Source organism: Artemia sp. Qi Xiang Cuo, chromosome 6 (genome assembly GCF_049724085.1).
Source record: "Artemia sp. Qi Xiang Cuo chromosome 6, ASM4972408v1, whole genome shotgun sequence".
Lineage (NCBI taxonomy): Eukaryota > Metazoa > Arthropoda > Branchiopoda > Anostraca > Artemiidae > Artemia > Artemia sp. Qi Xiang Cuo.
This window is the reverse complement of record NC_142799.1, coordinates 68,664,360-68,684,654: the sequence shown is the minus strand read 5'-3', so window position 1 is coordinate 68,684,654 and position 20,295 is coordinate 68,664,360. Positions and strand designations below refer to the sequence as shown.

Here is a 20,295-nt window from a genome sequence, read left to right as displayed (position 1 = left end):
CACTGGCTTAAAGTCATCCTCGTGGTTTCGTGCATATACTCTCTCCCTCCCTCTCTCTCTCTCTCTTTGTTCTTTCTTTCTTTTAAGTATGATTTAATGACATAGAAAAACACACGTAACTATATTTTTAACCTAGGATGAGACAGAATCAACATTTAAGTCGAAAATAACAAATCTGAACAGGCTCAATAGGGAAAGGACGAGATTTAGCCAACTTACTTTTTACACATAAATTTTCTGGTACTGTTTCTTCAGGGTTCAGACAGCCTATAGTCACTGTTTCGGTCAGTCCACTAGTCACAAGAACTGTAGCAGATATGACATTTGTAAGTTTTGTTATGACAAATCCTCCCAGTCCATTGAAGAAAAATCTTGATTTTCCTCTTCCAAATGATTGTTGAAAACTTGGTTGAATATAATTTTCTCGGTAATAGCCATAAAAATTATCTTCCATACTAAAAAACAAAACACAACGTCATAAACTAAAAAAAAGTTAGTGATAGGCGCGTACGTAGAGTGAACCCTGGGGTTAACTACTCCCCAATATTCAGACTCTAAAATGATTTTTTCGATAGTAAATTTCTAAAACATTCATATAACTTTTTTTCTTGTTTTTTTTTTCCAAAATAAGCGAAATTCTTGAAAAACAACTTGAGATTAAATTTTGAATTTTGTGTTCTGTAGCGTTGATCCAAATGAAATTAGGTGATATAGAATTTGTTTAATCAGGCAGGAAGTATGCGGTACACAGACAGGGAGTAGGGCTCATGATGAATAAGGAAGCTGCTTAGTCTTGTTTAGGGTGGGAAGGTAATAATAATAGAATACTAATAGCTCATTTTATGACTAAAAAGTTCAGGGTATCAATTATATTAGTATATGCCCCTGTAGAGCCGACTGACGGAGATACTAGTGACTCAGATGAATTTTACTTACAGCTACAGGAGCAAATAGACAGGGTCCCAGGTAAAAATATGATGTTTCTATTGGGAAATTTTAACGCCCAGGTTGGTAGAAACAGGGATAGATCGTATGCTAGCTTAGGTAAATTTGGTATAGGAAAAGAAAAGAGTAATGGATACAGACTTTTGCAATTTTGTAGGTATAACAATCTAGTTATAAGCAATACAGTATTTGATCATAAAATGGCTCATAAGTTAACATGGTATTCACATGGTGGTAAGACATCTAACCTTATTGATTATGTTATTGTAAACCGAAGACGGGAAGGATCAATAAAAGATAATAGGGTATATAGGAGTGCCGTTATTGATGTTAAAAGTATAGATCATCATCTAGTAGTGTCAAGGGTCAATTTACAGCTGAAATATCGGAAGGGTAACTACCTCCCGGGAAGTTATGATGTTGGTAGACTCCAGGATAAGAATTTGAGAGACACTTTCCAGGAACAGTTGAATTCTAAACTTGAGAGTTTAAAATTGGATAATGTAGGAATAATTTTAGAAAAATAATTTGTGAAGTCGCTGAAGTTGTCTTAGGGAAGAAAGCTGTAACAGCAGCTAAGAATATTAGTAAAAAAGCTTTATCTTTGATAGAAAGGAGAAAAGACTTGTACAAGAATTACCTTAGTGATAGATCATATGAAAAAAAAGGAATGTAAAGAAAGTAGAGAAAGCATTAAAATATGAACTAAGGAGGTGTGAAGTGGAGGCCAAGGGTAAAATTGCCGAGGATCTGGAAGATGCAGCTAGACGAAATAATAGTAAAATATTGTACTGGCATGTTAACAAATTGAGAGGGGGTAGTCAATGCGGACTTGGCCCAGTTAAAGATAGGAATGGGGCCGCAATTAGCGATAAGGAAAAAACTAAAGAGAGATGGGCCGAACATTTTGAGAATTTGCTTAACCGAGATAGAGTTGAAGAAAGAGATATAGAGGAAAATGAAAAATTTTGTGATACATTGCATGTGAAGGAAGATTTGTTTTGTGAGGAGGAATTAGCGACAGTACTAAAAGGACTGAAAAATAATAAGGCTCCAGGTGTGTATAGGGTGGTAAATGAGTTTCTTATATATGATGGCTCTGAGGTTAGAAATAAGTTACTGAGGATTATGAATATGATTTTTAAAAAAGGGAAGTACCTAACGATTTTAGGAAAACCTTAATTAAGCCACTTTATAAGAGAGGTGATAAAAGTGAGTGTGGTAATTATCGAGGGATTAGTCTGGTCTCTGTAGGTAGTAAATTACTTAGTAATATGATACTTCCTAGACCGAGAGATGCCGTAGACAAAGCTTTAAGAGAAGAACAGTGCGGTTTTATAAAAGGTAGAGGATGTATCAACCAAATTTTCACTCTTAGATTAATAATTGAGAAGTGCCTGAGTGTTCAAACACCTATGGTCCTCAGTTTTATAGATTATGAGCAAGCGTTTGGTTCTGTCGATAGAAGAGCTTTTGTAAAGACTTTATCCTTGTATCGTATACCAGACTAATACATTAAAGTGATTAGTGCTATGTACGAGAATAACACTGGTGCGGTTAAGGTAGAAAATGAAGTTAGCAGCTGGTTTTGTATTAAATCAGGAGTTAAACAGGATTGTGTTCTATCCCCCTTTATGCGGATTATTTTGATGGACTTTGTCTTAAGGAGCACAGGAAAGGCAATGGGAGAACACGGAGTCAAATGGGGAGGAAAAAGTCTCCTGGACTTAGATTATGCTGATGATTTAAGCATTCTAGATGAAAGTGTGAGCAAAATGAATGAGGTTTTAGAGGTTTGCGAGTTCAAGATATTAGAATAGGTTTGAAAATTAATGTTAAGAAGACTAAGTCACTAAGGCTAGGAATAAGTGAAGATGAAAAGGTAAAGTTGGGTAATGAAAAGATTGATCAGGTGGACAGCATCACTTACCTTAGTAGTATTATTAGTAAAGACGGTGAGAGCAGTGAAGATGTCAAAAGTAGAATAGCCAAGGCTCAGGGTGTTTTTTCACAGTTAAAAAACGGTTTGAAGAATAGGAAGATAAGTCTGCACACCAAGATTATAATATTGGAAACTACAGTGATGACAGTGGTCAAAAATCGCTCTGAAGCATGGGCGCTCCGAAAAACGGATGACGATTTGCTAGATGTTTTCCAGAGAAATTGCTTCAGGATTGTTCTGGGTACCCGACTGACTGACCGTATTTCAAACATTAAGCTATACGAAAAATGTGGTTTAATACCGCTCTCTAGGGCTATAATGAAAGAAAGGTTGAGTGGGCTAGGGCACGTTGTGCAGATAAAGGATGACAGATTGCCAAAGATTGTTCTTTTTGGCCAACCGTCTAGGGCTAAACGGAAAGCAGGTCGTCCTAGTCTGGGATGGGAGGACGTCATAAAGAAAGATTTAAAGGAATCGGGAATTTCATGTGTGGGTGTAAAAAGGGAGGCTTTGAATAGATTGGGATGGAGGAGGAGCGTGCGTAGCTATGTTGGCCTCAGGCGGCTTGGTGCTGTGGTTAGTTGTTAGTAGTAGTAGTAATAGATCCAAAGAAAAAAAGAGGGAGTGCTGTCTTACACTTCTACTTCTACTTCTAATATGAATGCAAATAGTATCATTGACTATACAAAGAGATATGACAAGAGTGAAGTTACATTGTACTGTAGAAAATGTGACCCTGACTTTGCAGTCAATCAAGATCAATATACACTGAATCCAAATGGTTTACCAGCATTAGTGGTTCACGACAGTTGCCTGTAAACCGAAGAAGAAATCTAAAGTGAAGATTTAAAGACATTATTGTATATATATGCATTTTATTAATAAACAAATTCACAAACATTTTTTAAGCACTTTACTCTTAGGGCACTGAAATCAATACTGTATAGGTATGAGAGGATATTTTCCACTAGAAAGTCGTTCAGACGTGGATTGTCACCATAGATGTGGAGAAACTGCTTGTAATTATAGCCGCGACATCGGAACACAAAATAGTAATGCATGGAAACCACAGCTTTTAATCTTTAGATCTTGCACTCTCTTCCGATTTTGAATATTAGTTTTCCCACTGCTCTCAATATAGTTGCTGATGTGGGGTGTGTAAAATTTATAGGGTAGACCAAGAGGATCCAAAAATTCAATCTTCGTCTTCATTGTTTGAAAAATGCACAGTCAATGACCCGTCAGCACAGTCGACGGACTGCTATTAACAATAATTAAGGTATTGTTGACACTTTGAATTTTTCCAAGATAGTCCGAGGGCAGACAATAGGATTTGTACTGGGACATGTAGGGATCTATATTAAATACATTGATTATTTGACTGGTGTTCATGGCGCCAAGTCTAGTAGAACACTGCCTTCGGGAGTGATTTCCCAATAGGTTTCATATTAATTTACTTAGATTAGTACAATACTCTCAGCCAATGGGTCGGCAAATGTACACTCTAAACGCACACTCCCCGTACGTACTATACTCATATCCTGTGTGCCAGAAAAATGCAATACACTAATATCAATTTATTAAGCAAACATATCTTCTCTTATTTCATTATCGAAGCACTGCGACTAACGATTTAGGGTTTGCATGGCCAGCCCATGCACTGTCATAGAAGAGACATCAATGTATCTAGTGATGATAGAGATATTATTTACTTTGCACACAAGAGATATAAGTCCAAACATCTCGAATTTATGTGGGCATTCAGTCCACGATCCTATTGCACTAGCGCTTTTTACAAATACCAAAGCGAGTTTTGACGGAATTTCGCCATTGATAAAGGATGAATCGGTGAAGGTGCGTGACCCCATGGCAATATGACGTTGATTGGTGATTTAATGAGGAACAAGTAGTTTAATATTATTTCCATTGGCTCTCAGTTTTTCCACTGCCAAAGCAACAGAACTCATAACCTGTTGTTTGCGTACATGAAGTATTGCCGAGGTGAGGGAGAGACTTACATCAGGATTGGCAGCAAGTTCTTTTATCAATATGAAATCGGATGGTGCAAGCGTTAGTTTTATATCCACTTTAACATTGGGTGGTAGCCATTGGGGTATATTAAATATTTCATGATATATTTTTACAACTAGATGTAACTCACTAGTTGTAGCATTTTTAAGTGCATCTGTAGTATCAGTATTAGTAATATATTCATATCTTTTGAAGGTGCCTCTCAATTCCTTGTAGGACTTGGGTGTCATCAGCATGAATTGTATGTAACTTGTATAATTTGAGAGATTGTAGCTTGTGTTCACCAGCGTGCCATTGATGTAGACACTGATTTGACAAAATAAATTATGTAATATACAATTTTCATACGATATTCCATCGGCCCGAATTGGCATTGTATTATCGGATTTCCGGACTTTCATTTGTAAATCTATAAATGTCGAAGACATGTCCATAAAGTAGTCTTCATTGGAATAAATTTGAAAGTGCATATTATCGGAGAGGGGTTGTTGAGGATAAAATTGTTCATAGTATCCTTGCTTGGCACTCACATCAACATTTTCTGCATTGAATAGATTCAATGAGGTGGTGATTGAAGATTCAGAATCCGTATGCGGTAGGTAGGAAATCTTAGGAAAAGAAATCTAGTGTCGATCTAACAATTCTCTTCCTGGGGCTTCTTCTTCTGTTTACAGTACGTGTCGGCTTTTTCCTTCTTTTCTTTGACAGGAGTTGTGATGTTTTTCGTTTCCGACCTGAGTAGAGACTGATGAGTGATGCATTGTTTCTCGACCTTTTTAAACCTTTACCATTTTGTTTTAATCTCTTGCCAAGGGTTCGCGCACTGGACCTAAGATTTTCTGTAGCACTTTTTTTTAAATCCTTGCCAGAGACCCAATCGTATAGTGTAGAGGATGCAAAATCTGTCGCAGCCGGTACAAGATATTTTCTAGCCAGTGGTAGTGAAGAGCGAAATAGCTTAGCAAACCATCTGCCAAGACCATAGCCAGACATTGACGAGCGACCTTTGTAATAGTCCATTCCATTGCCCTGTTGTCTTGGGCCAAGAGTATTAATATAGCAGTCAATTTCAGGACAAGTGAATACCACTTTTTTATTAGACATCTTGTTTTTGTTGTTGAACGATGGGCCGAAAATGGCATGTAATAACAGCCAAACCTTTTGAAATTGCTATGGGATGACCTTATTCAGTTCTTAGTGTTAACTGACAGAGTTCCAAATAGGAAGTATTCACGGGAATATATTTAGGATGCTTTATATTGTAGTGGTGAATATGCTCTTGATTGGTTTTTCGTTCAAGAACTCGTAGAAGGGGAACATTTGAATTACCAACCCGGGATGTTTCCACAAATGAAGCGTAGAGAAATATACAAGTGTCCGTGGAGAAAGGCACGTAGGTAGTCAGTAAAAATAAAACTAGGGTTCTCAGCACTTTTACCGCTGATTATGTTGAGCTTAAAGCCAAGAACATCCTTTATGTTATCATTGAGAATAACCTTTTCACTGGCAATAGGTGAAATAATGTAGATCTTGCCCTCCTCCTTTGAATAGTTGAAATGAAAAGCTCCTTTTTTACGAGCAGAAATTCTTTTATCAATAGAACGACATAAATCATTCATACAGGTGAGTTCCTCGTACGGTAATTCAATATATGGATAATCCATCCAATTGGTTTTTTGAATTTGTTCGTGATCACTTGAGGATGATGGTGGCGGCCAATCATAGGGTCTAATTTTTATTTCATATTTACGATCTTTTCTCAGGATGTCGTAGGTATTTTTGAGAATGCAGTCGACAAGAGCCACTTCGTACTTTCTATTGTCGAATTTGATGGTGGGGGAGAGTTTCGTCCAAAAATCACTTGTTCTATTCAGATCATCGTAGAGAGGATCGGAAAAATTAAACATAAAACTGATGGAGAAATATCTTGTCATTCCCACCAGTGTCAAACGACCCAGAAATTAAAATCAGAGTTGTATTATATCAAACGAAAATACACCTTACTCTTGCCCTCATGCGAACGACTCTTTAATATTTTTTCAATGTTATACATTTTACTCGTCCTTCTATATTTTTGCAGTTCATACTCATAAAAACTGCCGAGAATCTCATCATCTTTGATGTCTCGCAGTCGATATGTCGTGGGTTCGGTGTCCAGGATTTTGGTCACTTTAAAAAGTTCGGTGCTCCATAAATAATTCCCCTATTCAAAAATATTGGAGGTTCTATTAATTCGAACAGTATCACCAACATTGAATTACTTCTTCACATTTTTTTTTCTTTTTCACCATTGGAATATTGCTTTAGAAAAGCATCGAATGTATTTTCACTGTAGTGAACTTCCCGAGGGCTTGAGTTGAAATGCAAGAGTTGGAATATTTCAGTAGTGTTCTGTTGTGGTTCACCTTATCACAGTTAGATTTTCTTAATTTTTCAAAGTTCATTCTGAATTTCTTTCATTGAAATGCAAGAGCTGGAATATTTCAGTAGTGTTTTGTTATGGTTTACCTTGTAACAGTTACATTTTCTTGATTTTTCAAAGTTCATTTTGGATTTCTTTCATTGAAATGCAAGAGTTGGAATATTTCAGTAGTGTTTTGTCACGGTTTAGCTTGTCAGAGTTACATTCTCTTGATTTTTCAAAGTTCATTTTGAATTTCTTTTCGTTGAAATGCAAGATTTGGAATATTTCAGTAGTGTTTTGTTGTAGTTTACCTTGTCACAGTTACATACTCTTAATTTTTCAAAGTTCATTTTGGATTTCTTTCATTGAAATGCAAGAGTTGGAATATTTCAGTAGTGTTTTGTGACGGTTTACCTTGTCACAGTTACATTCTCTTAATTTTTCAAAGTTCATTTTGAATTTCTTTTCGTTTAAATGCAAGAGTTGGAATTGTCACAGTTACATTCTCTTGATTTTTCAAAGTTCATTGTGGATTTCTTTCGTTGAAATATGTTTTGTTGTGCTTTACCTTGACACAGTTACATTTTCTTGATTTTTGTTAGGTTAGGTTAGGCTAGATCAAGTTAGGTTAGGTTAAGTTAGGTTAGGTTAGCCGACGTACGCGCACGTACGTAGGCTAACCTAACCTAACTTAACCTAACGTTGAAGGTTGAGGATTCTCAACCTTCAATCACCACCTCATTGAATCTATTCAATGCTGAAAATGTTGGTGTGAGTGTCAAGCATGGATACTATGAACAATTTTATCCTCAACAACCCCTCTCCGAAAATATTCACTTTCTAATTTATTCCAATGAAGACTACTTTATGGACATGTCTTTGGCATTTATAGATTTACAAATGAAAGTCCGGAAATCCGATAATACAATGCCAATTCGGGCCGATGAAATATCCTATGAAAATTGTATATTGCATAATTTATTTCGTCAAATCAGTGTCTACATCAATGGCACGCTGGTGAGCACAAGCAATAATCTCACAAATTATACAATTTATATGCAATTCATGCTGATGACACCCAAGTCATACAAGGAATCGAGAGGCACCTCCAATGGATATGAATATATTACTAATACTGACAGTACAGATGCACTTAAAAATGCTACAACTAGTGAATTACATCTAGTTGGAAAAATATATCATGAAATATTTAATATACCCCAATGGCTACCACCCAATATAAAAGTGGATATAAAACTTACGCTTGCACCATCCAATTTCATATTAAGAAAAGAAGTTGCTGTCAATCGTGATGCAAGTCTCTCCGTCAACTTTGCATTACTTCATAGACGCAAACAGCAGGTCATAATTTATGTTACTTTGGCCGTGGAAAAACTGAGAGACAATGGAAATAATACTAAGCTACTTTTTCGTAATTCAACCACCAATTAACGTCATATTTCCATGGGGTCACGCACCTTCACCGATTCATCCTTTATCAATGGCGAAATCCGTCGAAACTCGCTTTGACATTTGTAAAAAGCGCTAGTGCAATAGGATCGTGGACTGGATGCCCACATAAATTCGAGAATTTTGGACTTTCATCTCTTGTGTGCAAAGTAAACGGTATCCCACTCTACAATCTATCTTTTTATAAATCCTATAAAACATTGTATGAGTTGACCAAGCAAACCCTAGATCATGATTCGCAACTATTTAAAAATGGTAGAACCGAAAATATGTTTGCTAAAACACATGGTATCATTGTATTGGATTTGTCTGGCACGCAGGATATGAGTATAGTACGTACGGGGACTGTGCGTTTAGAGTGTACATTTGCCAACCCATTGGCTGAGAGTATTGCACTAATCTCACTAAATCAATATGAAACCTATTGGGAAATCACTCCCGAAGGCAGTGTTCTACTAGACTTGGCGCCATGAACACCAGTCAAATAATCAATGTATTTAATATGGATCCCTACATGTCTTAGTACAAATCCTATTGTCTACCCTTGGACTATCTTGGAAAAATTCAAAGTGTCAACAATACCTTAATTATTGTTAATAGCAGTCCGTCGACTGTGCTGACGGGTCATTGTCTGTGCATCTTTCAAACAATGAAGACGATTGAATTTTTTGATCCTCTTGGTCTACCCTAAACATTCTACACACCCCACATCAACAACTATATTGAGAGCAGTGGAAAAACTATTATTCAAAATCGGAAAAGAGTGCAGGATCTAACGACTAAAAGCTGTGGCTTCCATACACTACTATATTTTGTGTTCCGATGTCGCGGCTTTACTTACAAGCAGTTTCTCCACATTTATGGTGACAATCCACGTTAGAACGAATTTCTTGTTGAAAATATCCTCTCAGACCTATATAATATTGATTTCAGTGCCCTAAGAGTAAAGTGCTTAAAAAATGTTTGTGAATTTGTTTATTAATAAAATGCATATATATACAATAATGTCTTTAAATCATCAATTTATATTTCGTCATCGGTGTACAGGCAACTGTCGTGAACCACTAATGCCGGTAAATCATTTGGATTCACTGTATATTGATCTTGATTGACTGCAAAGTCAGGGTCACATTTTCTACAGTACAATGTAACTTCACTCTTGTCATATCTCTTTGTATAGTCAATGATACTATTTGCATTCATATTATGAAATTCACGAACTTCAATCTGTCTATTTGAAGCAATATCACATACAGTGTTTTCAAATGGTGAATCAAATTCGGTAACTGCCAAAAAAAATCACTTGGTTTATTGTCATAGTAGGCAGTATCGTCAAAGCGATGACGGAGAAACCAAATTGTCTTGTTTCCCTAATAGTTTAATCGTAGACATGACTCCTCTTCCAAGAATAATTTAAATCCACGACGATACCAATCTTGTAGAGATAAACTAAAATCACGTTTGGGATTCTTTCCAATCATAGCGAGGTAAGTATTCTCCCACTGATCACATTTATCATAGTGACAATTGGAGCACAGGTGCCCTCTAGGGTGAGAGTCACACACCTCTTCAAGACATGAATTACATCCTTTAATTTGTACTGCATAGCCTCTATGTAATTTACAAGGATTACACAATTTACACTTTTCACTATAGTCATCAATAATTGTACAATTCTCACATTGAGTCCAACTGCCAAGAGTGTACATGCACAGTGGACTTGTATAGAACATTTTTTGGTTTCCGATGTCAACTCTCTCACAGCTAAAACGAAACTGATCCTCGTTCGATAAATTCAATGAGGGGAATGGGGAGAGGAGTAGCTCTGTGACGTCACCTCTTTCGAAGGAGGAGCCATTTACACTGAATCCATTGGCGATGTTTTCAAAAGTGTATCCACGATATGATTCTGCTTTTTTCCAATTAATATATCAATAAATTGAGTATAAGCATTTGAGTCACATTTTAAAAGTTTCATACAAGAGTCCAATGGGGGAGAATCAGTTCTCATTATATTGTCAAGTGTTCCCTGACGAGAGAATATCCTGCGTTGAAGAGATAACTCAAGAAAATGATCATCCAAAATCAAATGTTTTTCCATAAACACTAGATTTGATCTAATTCTCTCTTTCTCAAATTTATTCATTTTTCAATCCTTTCAATCTGACTGCTGACTCTAGACTGACCATGAATCGTTAGCCCTAACCTAACCTGACCCGAAAAAAAAGGGAACATTTTCGATTTCGAAACAATTTTATTGAATAATTACAACAACAACAATAATACTTAGCATATACAATTAGCGATACAGTTTATTGTCTTCGATATGTTTCACTAATGCACTTAAAGCACATTGAAGTCTATTCACATGTGCTATATCAACTTTAGCAGCGAAACATAATTGATCCTCCATTTTAAATTTGCTAAAGGATATCACATATCTTGCATATACTTCGTCCCATTCCAGACAAAGCCGTGATCCTCTCGTGATTTCCACCGCAATCTTTGGTACTCTTGTATTATTGCCATCAACTCCACTATCAACTTCTAATAGGGTAAACATTCCACTCGTCATCAACACATAAATATATATCCAAATCAGTAAAGTCAAACTGTTCTCACTCCTTTGAATTCTATTTACAGACTAATAAAACTATAGCAAAAATCCTTTCCTTATATTCTCTGCAATCACTCCACTGCTAATATGTAACCAGCCCTCTGATTGGTCTAGAAGGAGATGTAACCAGCCCTCTGATTGGTTTAGAAGGAGACACGTGATCCTCTTTCCTATTCCTGGATCATAGCATTCCCCTCTAGCGTGCCCCTGGACGGACAATAACAACAACAACAAATAAATCGACCTTGAAACATCCATCAAACTGAAAAAACCCTGTTTTTCCATTCTCACTGACAAAAACCATAAAACATCCATAAATTGCTGTACTCGTCGGAGATATTATGTAATCGATTGACAAAAACCATAAAACTGACATAAATTGCTGTTGACATCCTTGAAAAACAACAAATAAATTGACTAACACTCATAACCGTCCAAGAAACATCCACAAAAGGGAGAAAAATCCTGTTTTTTCATTCTCACTGACAAAAACCATAAAACAGACATAAATTGCTGTTGACATCCTTGAAAAACAACAAATAAATTGACCAACACTCACAACCATCCATGAAACATCCATCAATGTGAGAAAAATCCTGTTTTTTCAAGTGAGAAAATCCTGTTTTTTCATTCTTAGTGAGAAAAACCATCTCTTTAGGGACTCTATGCCCATATATGGAGCCCTGTCACGATCAATAGGGTCATTCCTACTCATGTCCACATCCATAACCAGGCTGGAAACTGAACTGGAAAGGCGGTGTGTAGCATTTCATATTAATTTCCTCAATAATCAAACGTTCGAATAACTTGCAAAAAGTGGTTTATACTGTAATAGGTCAAAATGATGTGCATTCCTCAGGAGGCTTTCCCTTTTTTGGTACCGGTGTATGACTTCCGACGCAGAACGTACTAGGAACAATACCTTGTGCAAAAATCATCTTGAATAAGAGGGCCATTTTGTTCCGCATAGTCGAAAAATCTAATAACTATATCTTTGAGGACGACTTAATCCCCTACAGTCCCCGGGGGAAGGGCTGCAAGTTATGAACTTTGCCCGTTGTTTACATATAGTATTGATTATTGGGAAGTATACAGACGTTTTCAATGGGGTTTTTTTTTCTGGTGGGGGGGGGGGGGTAAGGGGAGGAGATACGTCGAAGGATCTTTCCATGGAGGAACTTTTCATGGGCGAAGAGAACTTTCCATGAATCCCCAGCATTATTTAAAAATCGATCAGAAATTAAATAAAAAAACAAGTTTTTTCAACTGAAAGTAAGGAGTAACATTAAAACTTAAAACAGACAGAAATTATTGCGTGTATGAGGGGGTTCACCCCCCCCCGTCAATACCTCGCTCTTTACACTAAAGTATTTTTAGTACTTTCAAAAGAACTATTTATTCTAGTTAAACGGCCTTTTTGATTCAGGGGGTCATCCTTAAAGGATTATTTCAAAATTCGAAATTTAGCGTAAAGAGGGAGGTATTGACAGGGGATGAACCTCCTCATACACGTAATAAAATCTGTTCGTTTTAAGTTTTAATGTCGCTCCTTACTTACAGTTGAAAAAACTTGTTTTCTTATTTAATTTCTGATCGATTTTTAAATAATGCTGGGGATTCATGGAAAATTCTCTTCACCCAAATTCATGAAAAATTCCTCCATGGAAAGATCCTTCCATGCATCTCCTCCCCTTGTTTTTTTTATTTAATGACGTAAAGACCTCAATCTGAAACAACAATAAATATTCAAAAAAGCAGTTGCATATTGCGCAGTTGAGGTTGAAAGAAAAATTTGTAGTTTATTTATTGTAGAGTTTGGAGTTGAACAGGATAATATTTTATCTTGATTTATACAGCCATTTAGCTGGATTTAGTCTTAAGAAGCACAACAAAGGTATGGGAAAATATGATAATAAATTAGAAGGTTAAACGCTTTTAAATTTACATAATAGAGAGGATTTTACTCCACTAGCTAAAACAGTGGAAAAAAATTAATGAGTTTTGGAGGTTTTGAAGTTGAAGGGCGCAAGATTAGATGTGGAAATCAATGTTACTAAGACTAAGTTGGGGAGAGCATTAGAAGATGAGGACGAAGAAGAGATTTTTGGTAGAGGAAAAGTTGACAGAATGAATAGCAATATTTGCCCTCTTTGACGACAAAATCCTTGGCACCAGGCCATTATAGCTTTAAAGCTGATATACCAAATATTAAACATTTACCAATGTTTTCCTCATAGAGTTGTGTCAGTTGAACGTTCTTTTACACAACTCTACAGACAGATTTTCAGAGATTTTATTTCTCGGGAGATCATTCCAAATAGAGTAGTAACGTATTACAAAGCTATTATTCAAGTAAATAATGCAGGGCATCTCAAATAGCTGGTGATTCGACAGCACACTTGTTTCTTTACGTGTGTGAAATTATATGGTGTTTTCAGGATAGGTTGAGTATTTGTAAAAATGTCAAAAATCAGGTGGATTGGGTGCAAACATAGAACAAGGAGCCGGTCTTTTGAGTAGTACGGGTGTATGCACTCTGACAAGAGCCCTGTCCCACCATACGACAAGAGCCCTATTACAACAAGACACAAACCCCGGTGATACAACAAAAGCCCTACACAACAAGAGCCCTGTCCCACCATACAGCCCATATTGGAGTTGCTAGTCCCTCAAATCCTCTCTGCATTTAAAAAGAGCCATAACATTTCCTCGGAAACAATTATTCTCAACGATAGAATGCTATTACTTTAAGCGCCCACACAGGACATCGTTTCAAGCGTCGTGTCTTGATGTCTTAGGTTTGGTCTGGATTTTTAGAGTTGACCCTGATTTTAATGAGCTTGTATGGGTTTATATGCATTGCTTATGATTTCTATGAGATTTTTCTGCATTTCTATGTATTGGTTGTGATTCTTATAAATTCGTCGGGAGTTCTATGTATTGGTAATGATTTTCTAGAGGTTGTCCAGGATTTCTACAGTTAAGTCTTGATTTCTATGGTATGGTCTGGATTTCTAGGGTTGGCTCTGATTTCTACAGTTTGGTCTTGATTTTAATTAATTAGTCGGGATTTCTAGGTTTTGGTCATGATTTTATAGAGGTTGGCCATGGTTTCTACAGTTTGATCTTGATTTTTATGGTTTTGTCTTGATTTCTATGGTTTGGTTTGGATTTCTAGAGCTGGCCTTGATTTTTATGAATTCGTCTGGATTTCCATGCATTGGTTATTATTTTTATGAATTCTTTGAGTTTCTATGCAACAGTTGTGATTTCTTTGGGATTTTTCTTGATTTCTATGGACCGGCCATGATTTCTACAGTCTTTGTTTACTTGATATCTTTGGTTTGATCAGGATTTTTAGACTTGACCCTGATTTTTATGAATGTGTGTGGATTTCAATGCATTGCTCATTATTTTTATGATTTCTTGATTTTTATAAATTCGTCTAGATTTCAATGCATTGGTTATGATTTCTATGAATTTTCTTGAACTTCGATGCATTGATTATGATTTCTATGGGATTTTTCTGGATTTCTATGGACCGGTCATGTTTTCTTTCCTTTTGTCTTGATGTCTCTATGTTGGTCTGCATTTTTAGGGTTCAGTCTGATTCTTACGAATTTGTGTGGATTTCATTGAATTGCTTATGATTTCTATGGGATTTTGCCAGATTTCTATGTATAGGTTATGATTTTTATGAATTCTTCAGGATTTCTATGCACTGGTAATATTTTTTAAAGGTTGGCCATGATTTCTACATTTTGGTCTTGATTTCCATGGTTTGGTCTGGATTTCTAGGGTGGCTCTAATTTCTACCGTTTGGTCTTAATTTTTATGAACATGTCCGGACATTAAGAGAATGGCCTTGGTTTCTACTTTTTGGTCTTGATTTAAATAGATTCGTCTGGATTTCTGTGTATTGGTCAAGATTTGTTTAGAGGTTGGCCACGAATTCTAAAGTTTGGTCTTGATTTTTATGGTATTGTCATGCTTTCTATGGATTGGTCTGAATTTCTAGGGTTGGCCCTGCTTTTTATGAATTCGTCGGGATTTCTATGCATTGGTTATTATTTGTATGAATTCCCCTGAATTTCTAGGCTTTAGTTAAGATTTCTATGGCATCTTTCTGGATTTTTATGGACCAGTCATGATTTCTACAGTTTTGTTTCGATGTCTTTGGTTTGATCTGGATTTTTATGGTTGACCCTGATTTTTATGAATTCATCTAAATGTCTATGCATTGGTTATGATTCTTATGAATTCCCATGAATTTCTACGCATTGATTATAATTTCTATAGGATTTTTATGGGTTTCTACGGATTGGTCATGTTTTCTATTGTTTTGTCTTGATGTCTCTGGTTTGGTCTGAACTTTTAGGGTTCACCCTGATTTTTATGAATTTTTGTGGCTTTCTATGCATTGCTTATGACTTCAATGAGATCGTCCGAATTTCTGTGTATTCGTTATGATTTTTATGATTTCATCGGGATTTCTGTGTATTCGTTATGACTTTTTAGAGGTTGGCCATTATCTCTAAGGTTTGGTATTGATTTCTATTGTTTTGTATTAATTTCTATAGTATGGTCTGGATTCCTAGGGTTGCCTCTGATTTTTACACTTTGTTCTTTATTTTTATAAATTTGTCCAGACTTCATGAGGATGACCCTAATTTCTACAGTTTGGTCTTGATTTTTATGAGTTGGTCTGGATTTCTATGTATTGGCCATGATATTTTAGAGGTTTGCCATGATTTGTAAAGTTTGGTCTTGATTTCTATGGTTTGGACTTGATTTCTGTGGTTTGATCTGGATTTCTAGAGTTGCCCCTGATTTTTTTTAATATGTCTGAATTTCCATACATTGGTTATGATTTCTATGAATTCCCCTGAATTTCTATGTATTGGTTATGATTTCTGTAGGAGATTTTTTCTGGATTTATATGGACCTGTCATGATTTCTACAGTGCTTGTCCTGATTTATGTGGTTTGGTCTGGATTTTTAGGATAGATCCTGATTTTTATGAATCTGTGTGGATTTCTATGTACTGCTTATGATTTCAATGAATTCTTCCGGATTTCTGTGTATTGGCTATAATTTCTATGGGATTTTTCTGCATTTTTATGAACCGGTTTTGATTTCTATACTTTTGTCTTTATGTTTCTGTGTTGGTCTGGATTTTTAGGGTTCAACCTGATTTTTATGAATTTGTGTGGATTTCTATGTGTTGCTTGTGATTATGGGATTTTTCCAGATTTCTATGTATTGGCTATGATTTTAATGAATTCTTCGGGATTTCTATGTACTGGTAATATTTTTTTAGAGGTTGGCCATGATTTCTACAGTTTGGTCTTGATTTCTATGGTTTGGTGTGGATTTCTAGGATGACTCTGATCTCTACCGTTTGGTCTGAATTTTTATGAAGATGTCCAGACTTTAAGAGAATGGCTTTGGTTTCTACTGTTTGGTCTTGATTTTAATAGATTCGTCAGGATTTCTGTGTATTGGTCATGATTTGTTTAGAGGTTATCCACGAATTCTAAAGTTTGGTCTTGCTGTATATGGTATGGTCATGATTTTTATGTATTGGTCTGAATTTCTAGGGTTGGCCCTACTTTTTATGAATTCTTCTGGGTTTCTATGCATCGGTTATTATTTGTATGAATTCCCGTAAATTTCTAGGTATTAGTTATGATTTCTATGGGATTTTTCGGGATTTTTCTGGACCAGTCATAATTTCTACAGTTTTGTTTCGATGTCTTTTGTTTGATCTTGATTTTTATGGTTGACCCTGACTTTTTTGAATTTGTTTGGATTTCTATGCATTGCTTATGATTTCTAGGATTTATTTATTTTTATGATTTCATCTAAATTTCTATACATTTTTTATGGTTCTTATGAATTCCCATGAATTTCTATGCATTGAATATAATTTCTATAGGATTTTTATGGGTTTCTACGAATTGGTCATGTTTTCTATTGTTTTGTCTTGATGTCTCTGGTTTGGTCTGCATTTTTAGGGTTCACCCTGATTTTTATGAATTTTTGTGGCTTTCTATGCATTGCTTATGACTTCAATGAGATCGTCCAGATTTATATGTATTGTTTTATGATTTTTATGATTTCATCGGGAATTCTATGTATTCGTTATGACTATTGTTTTGTATTAATTTCTATAGTATGGTCTGGATTCCTAGGGTTGCCTCTGATTTCTACACTTTGTTCTTCATTTTTATGAATTTGTCCAGACTTCAACAGGATGACCCTAATTTTTACAGTTTGGTCTTGATTCTTATGAGTTCGTCTGGATTTCTATGTATTGGATATGATTTCTATGAGATTTTACTGGATTTCTATGGACCTGTTATGATTTCTACAGTGCTTGTCTTTATGTCTGTGGTTTGGTCTGGATTTTTAGGATAGATCCTGATTTTTATGAATCTGTGTGGATTTCTATGTCTTGCTTATGATTTCAATAAATTCTTTCGGATTTCTGAGTATTGGCTATGATTTCTATGGGGTTTTTATGACTTTCTATGGACCGGCCTTCATTTCTATAGTTCTGATTTGTTGTCTTTGATTTGGTCTGGATTTCTAGGATTGACCCTGATTTTTTAAGAATTTGTGTGGATTTCTATGCAATGCTTATGATTTCAATGAGTTCTTCCGGAATTCTGTGTATTGGTTATGATTTTATGAATTCGTCAAAATTTCTATGTATTGGTCATGATTTTTTAGAGGTTGGCTATGATTTCTACAGTTTGGCATTGATTTCTATTGTTTGGTATGGATTTCTATAGTTTGGTCTGGATTTGTTGGGTTGCTTTTGATTTCTAAACTTTGGTCCTGATTTTTATGAATTTGTCCAGATTTCAAGAGGATAACCCTGATTTCTACAGTTTGGCTTTGATTCTTATGAGTTCTTCTGGATTTTTATGTATTGGTCAACTTTTTTTAGAGGTTGCCTATGATTCCTATAGTTTGGTCTTGATATCTATGGTTTGGTCTTGATTTCTATGGTTTGATCTGGATTTCTAGTGTTGCCCCTGTTTTTATAATTTGTCTGGATTTCCATACATTTGTTAGGATTTCTTTGAATTACCCTAAATTTCTTGGCATTGTTTATGATTTCTATGAGATTTTACTGAATTTCTATGGACCAGTTATGATTTCTACAGTTTTTGTCTTGATGTCTGTGTTTTGTCTGGATTCTTAGGATTGACCCTACTTTTTATAAACCTGTGTGGATTTCTTTGCATTCCCTATGATTTCAACGAATTCTTTGGGATTTTTGTCAATTGGCTATGATTTCTATGGGATTTTTCTGGGTTTCTCTGGACCGGTCTTTATTTCTTCAGTTGTGTCTTGATGTCTTTGGTTTGGTCTGGATTTCTAGGGTCGACCCTGATTCTTTAAAAATATGTATGGATTTCTATGCGATGCTTATGATTTCTTTAAATTCATCCAGAAGTTTTAACGTGAAACGTAACAAAACAGAAGAAACATTGAAGAAAAAACTTTTATGGTGAAACGTAACAAAACAGAAAACACTTTGAAAAAAAAACTTTTAAGCTGAAACGTAAAAAAACAGAAGACAATTTGAAAAAATACTTTTAAGGTGAAACATAACAAAACAGAAGACACTTTAAAAAAAACATTAAGGTGAAATGTACCAAAATAGAAGATTCTTTGAAAGAAAAACTTTATGGTGAAAGATAACAAAGCTGAAGATACTTTGAAAAAACTTTTAAGGTGAAACCTAACAAAACAGAAGACTGAAAAAAAGAACCCTTAAAAAGAAACCTAACAAAACAGAAGACACTTTGAAAAAAACTTTTAAGGTGAAACCAAACAAAACAGAAATCACTTAAAAAAAACTTTTAAGGTAAAACGTGACAAAACAGAAGACACTATGAACAGAAACTTAAGGTGAAAAGTAACAAAATAACACTTTGAAAAACTCTTAAAGTGAAACACAAAAACAGAAGACAGTGAAAAAAGATTTTTAGGTGAAACGTAACAAAACAGAAGACACTTTGAAAAAAAAAATTTAAAGTGAAATTTAACAAAACATAAGACTGAAGAAACGTTTAATTTAAAACTTAACAAAGCAGAAGTCACTTTGAAAAATACTTTTAAGGTGAAGGCTAACAAAACAGAGGACCGAACAAAAAACTTTAAGGTGGAAAGTAATAAAACAGAAAAAACTTAAAAGAAATTTTAAGGTGAAACGTATCAAAACAGAAGATATTTTGAAAAAGAATTTCGTAAAAAAAGAAGACAATTTGAAAAAAAACGTTTAAGGTGAAACCTAACAAAACAGAAAGCACTGAAAAAAGTTTTAATGTAAAACGCAACAAAACAGAAGATACTTTGAAAACAAATTTTAAGGTGAAACGTAAAAACACAATTTGAAAAAAACTTTTAAGTTGAAATGCAACAAAACAGAAGACACCAAAAAAAATATTTAAGACTAAACATAACAAAACAGAAGACACTGAATATGACTTTAAGGGTAAACGTAAAAAAGCAAAAGACACATTTGAAAAAAAACTTTATAGGTGAAACCTAACTAAACAGAAGACTGAAATAAAACATTTAAGGTGAAACCTAACAAATCAGAAGACACTTTTAAAAGAAACCTTTTAAGGGAAAGCTAACAAAACAGAAGACTGACAAAAAAACTTAAAGGTGAAACATAACAAAATAAAATACACTTTGAAAAACGAATTTTTAAGGTTTTTTCACCTTTAAAGTTTTTTCAAAGTATCTTCTGTTTGTTACTTTTTACCTTAAAAGTTTTTCTTTTCAGTGATTTCTTTTTTGTTACGTTTCACCTTAAAACATTTTTTTCAAAGTGTCTTCTGTTTTGTTAAGTTTCACTTAAAA

The 20,295-nt window shown here is 35.1% G+C and overlaps 1 protein-coding gene across 4 annotated transcripts in view; it reads right to left on the bottom strand.

Annotated features, from left to right (window-relative positions):
• LOC148951547 (carbonic anhydrase 2-like) overlaps positions 1-20,295 on the bottom strand; it is a 172,201-nt gene that overhangs the window by 64,762 nt on the left and 87,144 nt on the right. For all 4 annotated transcript variants that reach the window (XM_089091101.1, XM_089091105.1, XM_089091102.1 and 1 more), the window contains one exon: positions 220-455. In XM_089091101.1, coding sequence (XP_088947227.1) covers positions 220-455 — 236 coding nt within the window. The remainder of the gene's footprint in view (positions 1-219; positions 456-20,295) is intronic.